The sequence below is a fragment of the Microtus oregoni genome, unplaced genomic scaffold (assembly GCF_018167655.1).
Source record: "Microtus oregoni isolate MIOR12 unplaced genomic scaffold, Mior012 000007F_ref0000211, whole genome shotgun sequence".
NCBI lineage: Eukaryota > Metazoa > Chordata > Mammalia > Rodentia > Cricetidae > Microtus > Microtus oregoni.
In genome coordinates, this window is record NW_024543066.1 from 14194705 (window position 1) to 14204981 (window position 10277).

The 10277-nt window shown below is 44.7% G+C and overlaps 1 protein-coding gene across 1 annotated transcript; it reads right to left on the bottom strand.

Moving 5' to 3' along the window:
• Positions 1 to 226: 226 nt before the first annotated feature.
• LOC121450912 (sulfotransferase 1C1) lies at positions 227 to 9930 on the bottom strand. Its single transcript, XM_041656294.1, has 7 exons — positions 9759 to 9930; positions 6722 to 6850; positions 3932 to 4029; positions 1991 to 2117; positions 1686 to 1780; positions 561 to 741; positions 227 to 339 (listed from the first exon to the last, which is right to left on the bottom strand). The coding sequence occupies exons 1-7, from the start codon at positions 9928 to 9930 to the stop codon at positions 227 to 229; spliced, it is 915 nt and encodes a 304-aa protein (XP_041512228.1).
• Between the last annotated feature and the right edge of the window lie 347 nt (positions 9931 to 10277).

Consider the following 10277-nt stretch of genomic DNA (forward strand, 5'->3'; position numbering starts at 1 on the left):
GGTTGTGTAGTAGGTATCAGTGAAAATTATCACATACTGTAACAGAAGTCATTCTGTACAGGGTTTGATTACATTTTGATGAAATAGTATGATAGGACCTACAGAATTGGCCAACAGCTCAGGGATAGAGAAATGATGTTAAATATATTTTAATATGAATCTCAAATGGCTAAAAGATTTAGTCAGAAGATCTATCTCCCCTCCCCCAGCCCCAACTCCATTGCGCTCAGATCTCTGTGCGGAAAGTAATAGTGCTCCCCGCCATCTTCGTTTTGTAGTCTTCATCAAAAGCTTCACTTTGTGCCACAGTAAAGTAGTTCTTCCAGTCTCCAGGCATCCCTGAAACAAAGTGAAATCTTAGGGATTGCTGCAGGTCCAGACGGAGGAGAGATTATACATCCCTAGGCCCTATACCAAGATAATCAGGTACCCGAGTCACCTCTCCAAATCTACAGCAATTAACAAAGCAAGCCAGGTAGCATGGGATATCATGGGAAAACACAGGTTGGTTATAGGACCACGAGACTTATTTGGCACCTCAGGATGTCAATCTCACCTACCTTTCCTCATGAAAGGGGAGATAGAGTGATCCATGATGCTGGCGGGTAGAGTGGTATAGTTGGCCATCGGGTTTTCCTTCATTACATCAAAGGAGGTATGATAGATGATTTTATTTAGAACTTCCTCTGATATGTCTTTTTCCAGGAATTTTACAATCTTCTCAATTTCTCTCTTTGGGTCCTGCATGTGGAACAGGTATGCAAAATAAATAATTTTGGTTTTCCATTAATGATTCAGTTTAGTCAGTATAGACAATATTTGGAAAAAGGATGTGTCAAGGTATCAATTATCTTAAGTAGTTTTAGTGCATGACACTGTCTGTCCCAGGTTCTACTCCTGCCATCCAGGAGAGTAACTTGTGGCAGGGGGCAGATGTCTCTACAGACAGTACCTGGAACCTTGGGAGAGGAATGATGGCATTTACTGGGTGACAGGGATTGTTTAAAGATCACAGAGGCTAGGTGGGTTTGTGTGACCGTCTTTGGGCTATTGGCTATCACAGCCTAGAAGAAGGGACTGTGAGTTATCAGAAGTCTAATGAGAGAATGAATAAAAGTTATCATAAAAGTTGTCAAGTTGAGTCAGGGATGTGAACTGTTGTAGCTTGTCTCATTCTCATCAGAAGCAAGGAGCTGATCTTCTGGTTAAAGCACAAATTCTTGGCTTTGGTAGAAGACGTTGCTCTGTAACTCGGGCACAGCAGTCCACAGGATTTTGAGAGTAGACTTGTGGTCTACTCATTCATAATAAAGCAGAGAGAGGGGTCAGTTCAGTACCCCCACTCTATGTCTCTAATTCTGTCACTGTTGACATGGACTAGACCCCAGATAATGATGGACTTCATGGGTATGGAAGAGGGAAAATTAAGCCAAACTTTTTAAATACAACTTTGTGCACTCTGCAGCTATGACTGAATAAATCTCTACAATCACTTTGTGAGACAGACAATGAAACATAGCTAGGGATATCAGAATAAGTCTTGCTTTGCTTTTTAGGAAGGAAAGAGAAAACTTAGAGAATGTCTTTCAAGGGTCTTCTGCAGGCAAGCTCACATCCCAGTGTGTCACTGGGATATTAGCGTATGAGGATGTGGGAACACCCAGTGGAGATCACACTGGCCTCACCTCTTTCATGTCTTCATAGAAGAGGTAGAGAATGCGGTGCTGGTCTTTCACATCCCACCATCCCTTTACATGGTCATACCAGGAGCCCCAGAGCACTGAGGAGGAAAGAGATGGACCGTTACTACCACCTTAAAACTCATCAAATGAGGGCGACTGTGCTAAATAAAAGAGGAGAATTGATAGATAAAAATGAAATGCATTTACTCCCTTGAAAGACCTTGAGGGATTTAAGTATCTGCCGAGAATCTGGTCTGTTGTCTGCACCTGGCTTAGGAAGTAGAAGGGCACAGTTTTCTTCCGCTCACCTTTTCCAGCTTTGAATGTTTCAACGTATTCTTCCCATGTACCAGGGTCAGGCAGCATTTTATTCATTCTTGAGAAATGGTAGTAAGATACCAGGCAGTCCTTGGCATTTCTGGCCACATAGATAATCTAGGTTTGTTTAGCAAAGAGAGTGGGAGGAAGAGAGGAAACAAGATAGAAAACTATCATTTGTGTTCTTTAAGGGTATTTTCCGTATTGCAGACTAACTTATTGGAGGAATTGGGGTGGGCTTGTGTTCTTATGATCAGCATGAGCACCCTTTCTAATATGCTCACAAACCATTTGGTAATGTAGCTGTAATCTTAGCATTATAACTAAGTATATCCTTTTTCTATCATAAAGGCATGGTGGTTTATATGGTAAATATTGCTGTTGCCCTAAACTATCTCAGGGAATAAGGAGGCTGCCTGCAGTGCTTTGGTTCAGTTATGATAAAATGCTGCATGTCTTATAAACAACAGAAACTAACTTTTCACAGTTCTGGAGTCTGGAGAATTGAAGATAAAGTTGTCAGCAGATTCATTGTCTGGGAGAAGACCCACCTCCTCACAGATGGCCATCTTTAATAAAGGTCCCAACCCCATTTATGAGGCTCCATGTTCATAACATGATCACTAAAGACAGGGCTTAAAGGGAAATCCTTAGGGCATTGAGGATTTATTGTGGATCTTTCCTTCCCTCTCTCTCTTTCCTGGTCTCCCTAGCTCCTTGTTTCCCACTCTCCCTGTCTTTCCTTTCTACTTTGAGACTCAACTTCTCACCTTGGACCCCATTCCTACCATGCTGCTATTTTTACTAGAGGTCCATTCACAAGCACGGCCTAATCTTGAAATTGAACCTCCAGAGCCAGGAACCAAAATAAACCTCTCCTAAGTTCATCAGTCGGTTGTGGCAGGCATTTTGCTGTAAGTAGCACTTCAAAGCTTCTTATCTGTTATAAGCACATTCGTGTCTTCTAAAGCACTTGTGTCTAGTGCCTCACCTGCTTGTCTCCCTCCCTGTGAATCACCTGAATGTGTGCTTTCCCCGCTGCACTCCCTCCAATACTATCAGCCTTGCATGACTGTTTTTCCGCTCCCTTTCTTGCCTCTGGATTTCTATCAAATGTTCATGAAAACACTTAGGTACCCAAAAAGTGTGAGGCAACTACAGTCTCATTACACACACACACACACACACACACACACACACACACACACTACATTACAGGGGCTCTTGTATGCCAAACAAGTGATTTCTGATTTAATCTTCAGTCCCTATTTTGCATAATATTCCTGTGCTGGGTATTGTATTCAAGACCCAACAGACTAGAAACAAGAGAAGTCCTAGGCAAAGGGAATATATGCAAAAGTACTTAAAACACAGAATACAAAGTCAAATATAATTTCTAAGAGTATGATAACTTATATTAGTTTTTTGTTGGTGCTGTAATAAATGATCATATATACAGTGTCTGAAAAAATTATATGCATTATCTTAGTATCTTGGAGGCCATGTTTTAGTGGGCTAAAGCGAAGGTGTCAGCAGGGCTAGATCCTGTTGTTGACTGTAGAGAAAAATTCATTTTTATAGCTTCTGGTGCCGGAGATGGCCTGCATTCTTAGCTGCCGACCCTATCCTAGAATCACTCTTTTCTTCTTTCATTGCTGCATCTTCTGCATCTGCTGGCTTCTTCTATAATTTTCACCTGTGGTAAAAATCTAGGCCCCAGATAACAAACCCCTGCTTTGTTTCATTGACTTCTCTCTTTTAGCATGGGTTATCGGGCACAGAGGAAAACTTCCAATCATACCTGGCAAGCATATTGTGAAGGAAAGGTGGGTGCAGAAAGGAGTGTGTGGGCCTTGGGATAATGGCACCACCTGCCTTATAGTTTCCACTGGTTGTTTCTGTTTTAATGAATAAAACTGGGCTGTTCTTACTTTTGAGTTTTCTTTCCAGAAGGAAGGGGGCAGCATCTGAATAGGAAGATGAGTCTTCAGGGTTCGAGGTGAAGGCATTTTGTTAGCCAGATCCAGACCTAGGAAATAATATTACATTGCTCAGCCAGATGTTTCTCCCCAGTTATGTAGATCCAATGTTGTGTTAAACTCTGGAAATTGTATTGGCTAAATGATTGACTCTATGGTCTTACATATGGAAGTCCTATGTCTTCCTCCCTCCTGACAGCAGCCTTCCAGTTCATCCTAGAGGGCCCTACACAGTGATGGACGGAACTACTCCTTGAACAGGAGCCCTTAGTTATGCATATCTCTTGCCCTTTACCTAAACTTAGATCCCATGTCAGGAATCTGAAGGTGGACTGGGGAAAGGGGTGTCACTGGAACTTTTCACTTATTGTATGGTAGGCTCTGAGCTATACTTATGCCATCTCGTAAAAGTGTTCCTAAGAATACTTAGTGCTAGAACTATGTTGGGTAAATTAGTCTCTGGAGCAGACATAAATTCCTCTACAATGAGTTCCTGACCTCAAAGCTATAGGAAATGCCTGACTCCTGAACTGCTATCTCTCCACTTCTGTAAACGACACCTGCTTGCTGCAGCTGTCTATGGGCGCCTTCTGTATACATCACAACTGAAATCTTTGCAATCAAAAGTTTGAAAAAGTTGGAGGCTGTAGCTGTTTCCCACCACTCTGTCTGGGACAGCCCCACTGGTACTGAATAAAGATCCTATACAATTTGACTTATTTGGGGCCTCTCCGGTGTTTTCTTTCTTTCATCCCCTTAGCAAAATTCCCAAGGAGACCCCTGGCTCCTAAGATGGGTGCCTCTTAGGAAACGGAAAGGGAAAGGACTGATGGTCCCAGGGAGGTACCTGAGAGGCTACTCCTCAGCTCCAGGAATTCATCACCTCCCACCAAGATGTCTCCTAAAAATTTCAAGGAGTTCACCTGAGTACCTGCGTTCAGGAATACCTGGAGGTAACATAAACTTAGGTTTCAGCTTCTAGTAAGTCTGGGGAGCCAATCAGGGGACTTGTGGGAAAAGCTGGCAACAGAGTAAGAATCCCTAAGTGCAGGATGTGGCCTGGATAGCACCACAAATCCCCAGGATCTGGTTTGTCTTGGTGGCCACCCATCTGCGTCCTGTGTTTTGAATTCATTTCTCTTGTCTCTGTCCCTTACCTGTGTTTCTATGCCCCATGAATCATTTCGAATTGTAGGCAGCCATGGAAAACTAAACCTCATTGATGCTCTCAGCCTCCACCTTCGAATGCATCTTACAAAACTTTAAATTGGTTCCAGAGCATGAGAATCAGAATGTAGAGTCAGAGTGTGGAGTCGACTTCTCCAAGGGAACTCTCTGTTCACTTTGCAAATTGGATTGGTCAGCCTCCAGTGTGGGATGGACTGATACTGTATCATTCAGTATGAAAACTGCTGCCAGGGCTCAATCTATCATCCTAGGAAGACAAGGATCAGTTTCCCTACATTTGAGCATGGCTGGATATCCTGGAAACACAACCTTCCTGGATGCTAGAGTACAACAAACATGGGATCCAGAAGATCTGAGCAGTAGAAAAAGCCTCCCAAAGGGGCTGAGGACCCCTGACCCTGAGTCTTCACAACCCTCTTATCCTTCACTGTGACTCCTCCTGAACCCACTGTCCTCGACTCTGTCCTTAGCTTTTCCTGTACCTGCAGGGGGTCCTTCAATGCCCTCCCTCCCCACTCTTGGCTGTACCCCTGACTCACCCATCCTCATGGAACAACCCCATCCCAGTTCCCTCTATGGGTCCGTGGCTCCTCTCATAAGGGAAGCCACGGTGATGTGGCTCCATTTATGGTCTATGATCCCTTTTCCACCAGTGATCTTTATAGCTAGAAACTTCAAAACCTCTCCTTCTCTGATAAACCCCAGGTTTAATTTCTTTCCTGAGACATTATTTTACAATCAGCAGCCTACCTGGGATGACTGCCAACAGCTCCAAACGCTCTGTACCCCAGAAGAGAGAAACAAAAGATCCAGAAGGAAGCAAGGAAATTCATAGCCTCTGAGGACGCTCTTGATTCTGGAAACTGCCTTCTCTTCTACCAGACCTCAACAGGACTCCAACCCTGACCAAGGTAAGAAGACTCTCTACCTATTGTTGGACTTTGATGAATGGCCTCCATAATTCTGCACAGAAGCCCACAAATTTGTCTAATATTAGTGACATTTTACAAGGATCTACTGCAACTCCTGCCATGTTCCTGGAGAGGCTGTTAGAAGCTTCCTAGACCTCTACAACCACCGATCTGAAAGGGCCAGCAATCAGGTGTACATCCTTAAGCCTCTGGAGGCAGTGACAGGAAGATCACTGAGTTCAAGGATCTCTAAGTCAAGGCCAGCCTGGTCTGCAGAGTAAGTTCCAAGACCACCTGAGGCTCCATTGCTTCTCCCTAGTGCCTTCCTGGGAGAGCAGTGTTTAACTTTCAGATTCTGGGGACATACCTACTCCAAACTATAGCCCATTCCTTCATGGAGCTGTTATACATGCATAGCATTCCAGATGCTTACCCACCGTAGGAGGTGTGCCTTGTGCTACCAAGTCATTCATCTTTAGGGAAAGGAATTGTGTGTGTTGACCTAAGCTGCTTTCACACCCCTTTATGTTTCCATTTGAAAATGCTTTCTAGAAGGAAGACTGCAGAAGGAATACCCACCTGAGGTGTAAACTGACCCTGCACAGTGGCCACAGTCCACTGCACCCCAGTGGGGGGAACTCACCCGAGTTGAGGGGTGGAGGCAAAGTCCACTCGAGGAAAGGGTGACGGTCAAAGGTGTTGGCACGCTGGCACTTTTGCACATCCCCATCATTTTGGATCATGTCCACAATTTCCTGTGTCCAGGTGGTCCCTAGATGTTATATAATACCTGTTATCTTCAGTTCTACCCAGTCGTGGCACAATTCAATCCTCTTTAGTCAATTACACACATACTCAGCTACATTCAGGTTTGCTGGGTTCTGAGTAGACTCAGTTTACCTGTTACATTCTCTACACATTCTGTGTGTGTTTGGGGGAGGGGCTCCTCTAAACACTAGTGGCCCTTTGTGCTCATTGTCACCCTGTGATTGTAGTGTATGCTTTCTTACGTCCCCTCTGTCCTCTTTCTCATTGGCACTCAGCAAAGCACTTTTCCCCCATAAATGGAGTTTGATTGAATAAATATGGCGTCGGGCAAATATGGGTTGATGCACGGATGAGTTAGCCAATGCAGCGGCTCTAACAAGCTGATGGTCCTCTTGGAGGAGACAGGACAAAGACTGCTTCTTGCCCACCTACCACCCACTCTTCTCTTTCTGATTAAGAGATCCTCCCATTCTAGTTAGGTAATTAGCTACTCGAGTCAAAGGTCAGAGTTTTTAGTCTTCCTTGCACCAGGACCCAGTCACTACTTTTGGTGTCTCTGTTCCTATCAGATAAACCCAATACATGAGCGATACACACAGCCAGGATGGGGGACGGGGATGCGCTGGAGGCACGCACAGGAATGTAAGGTTGTTACTTACTCCCGAAAGGCCAGAGAAGCTCAGCTGAGTAGAACTATGGCAACTTTGGCATGAAGAATGGAAGTAGGGATAGAATATTGCCTGTCACAAGAAGGAAGCATTCTTGGGAGGGGAACAGCGCAGGTGTGGTTCACACCTGGAAGTATATGTAGGGTTCATGGGAAACTGATAGTGTTTGGTTGGAAGCGTCACCCCAGCCCCTGGCACCCCTATACCCAAAGAGACTGGGATGTTTGGTTTAAAGCATCACCCCAGCCTCTGACATCCTTATATCCAAAGAATCTGGAATGTTTGGGTCCAGGCTTTGCCCCAGCCCCTGGCATCTGTATATCCAAAAAGTCTGGAATGTTTGGGTGGAAAGTTCCATACCAAGCAGCTCCCCTGGGAGTTGCCTCAGTCCAGACTGTACCTCCAAGAAAACCTGCCGAATGGTGACCCCTCCCCAGAGAGGCTCAATATCACTCCCACAGGGTATTTAAACTGCCCCCCTCCATAGAACAAATGTGGTTTTCCAGTCTTCCTTCCCCATCTCCTCTCTGAGAGGGCTTGGAAGGTTGCCCGGGAGCAGTAGTATCCATTAAACCTGGGCTTTCTCTAATTCTGTTTGATTTAGTCTGATTTAGATTATTGCATCTGCAGAGCGGTTTATTGGGATGAAAATACTTTTCAGATAGGTGCTGAGAGAAATGCTACCTTAAAGTCAGAGAGGAGGGGGAGAAATGGAAGGCAAGAGAGAGTACGTGTTTGTGTTTGGGACCATTGCACAGAGGGTATTGCAGACGACTGTGTGATTTTCGAGGTGGACTGATCTAAAATTTCTGCTCTAAGGGGGAAGTGCAGTTTATGCTCAGATAGGGGGAAGTTAGGGACCTAAGCCAGGAAGTCGCATGTCCAGTGAAAACCAGACAGAAATGGAAAGCCTGTCTTTAGCAGCTGGAAGGTCTGCTTGGAAACTCCTAAGTTGGATGTTGACCCGTGAGGTGAACAACCAGGGTGGAGATGACAAGGAACGTGAGGCTTAGTGCCTGGGGACAGCAAAGGCTCCAGAGCCTCTGATGGATGGCCCTTTCCTGGAATTCAACTGTATCTTATTGTCATAAGTCCCTCTTGCAAAGTCAAACATCCAAACTGTTAATTTCATCACATTGTGTGGAATGATGAAAAAATGTGGGTGGGCAGGTTCTGCTGGTCATTAACCTGTCTTCCCAAGGCGGTTTGTTCCTTCGCGCTCCCCTCTGCTCATGCGCATGCCATTCTTTGTGTTCCCCATCCTTTCCCCATGAACCCCTCTTCATTCCTTGGGATCTAACCACTGGTTCTCCTCCTCCATCTCTCCCTCAGTGGGGGTACATGTGCTCTCAGCACCGCTACCTGGCTGCCTGTGCTCAAGTCCGTGCCAATCTAGGCCACGGAAAGGCTTAGAAGTGTTAGGGAAGTGAATCGAGAAGGATGGCCCGGATGGTAGGATTTGCCCTAAGAATTTCCATTCTTTCCCAGTGTCTGTGCTTTTAGGACATTTTGTAATTTCACCAAGTCTTTGGGGTGGGGGTTGTGAGGTTTGGTCCATCTCTGTCTTTCTTTCTTAATTAAAGGAGGACCCTGTAGGGCGAAGCATGAATACTTATGAGTCGGGATGTCCCCCTGGCCCAAGGGACCTGTTTGGCTGAAGCCCCACACCTTCCTCTTTTTAAATTTTTTTTATTAATTTTATTGAGCTATTCATTTTTCTCTGCTCTTCTCCCTTCCTCTCTTCTCCCCTTCTACCTCCTCCCATGGTCCCCATGCTCCAAATTTACTCAGGAGATCTTGTCTTTTTCTACTTCCCATGTAGATTAGATCCATGCATATCTCTCTTAGGGTCCTCATTGTTGTCTAGGTTCTCTGGAATTGTGAATTGTAGGCTGGTTTTCTTTGCTTTATGTTTAAAAACCACTTATGAGTGAGTACATGTGATAATTGTCTTTCTGGGTCTGGGTTACCTCACTCAATATGATATTTTCTAGATCCATCTATTTGCCTACAAATTTCAAAATGTCATTATTTTTTCTGCTGTGCAGTACTCCATTGTATACCATTGTATAAATGTGCAAACTGGTATAGCCCCTTTGGATATCAGTATGGCAACTGCTCAGAAAATTAGGAAACAACCTTCTTCAAGATTAGCAACACCATCCTCTTTTAATCAGGATGCCCGTGTCAGGAAGCCCTTGATCCATGGGAGTGGCTTTGCCTGGTACCATTCCTTGCACCCACCTGCCTTTGCATAGGTCGCAATGAGGAGGTCATCTGGCTTTGCTTGGAAGTTCCAGATTTTGTCCCAATTATCACTTATCATCTTGGACATGAGGATCCCATTCACCTCTTTGGTTTCTGGATCCGGGTGCCGTTCTTCCAGATGGAGGTTTTTCATTTCTTCTGAGGACATCTTAGAATGGGGACTTGACAGATTCTGTGGGAAGGTGAATCGATGTCACTTCTAATACTTGGGCTTAACTTTGAAAGCAATTGTCTCAGGTGGTCATCAGAGAGACTAGCATGCTTTGTATTCGTTTAGCAAGAACAGTAAAATTGTGGGCCCAAGAGGCATTTAAAAGAGCTTGGTTTAAAGAAACAAGCATCTCTAGGGGGCAGCTATCAAGGAGGAAGGTAACCTTGGAGGAATCTGCCATTTTTGGAGCCCTCCTGTCTGAGACCTGAGAGATAGGTAGAGCTTTGTAAATCATTGAATCACATGCTTTCCTGACCGGTATACCTGTGGTGGTTGAAAGAAAA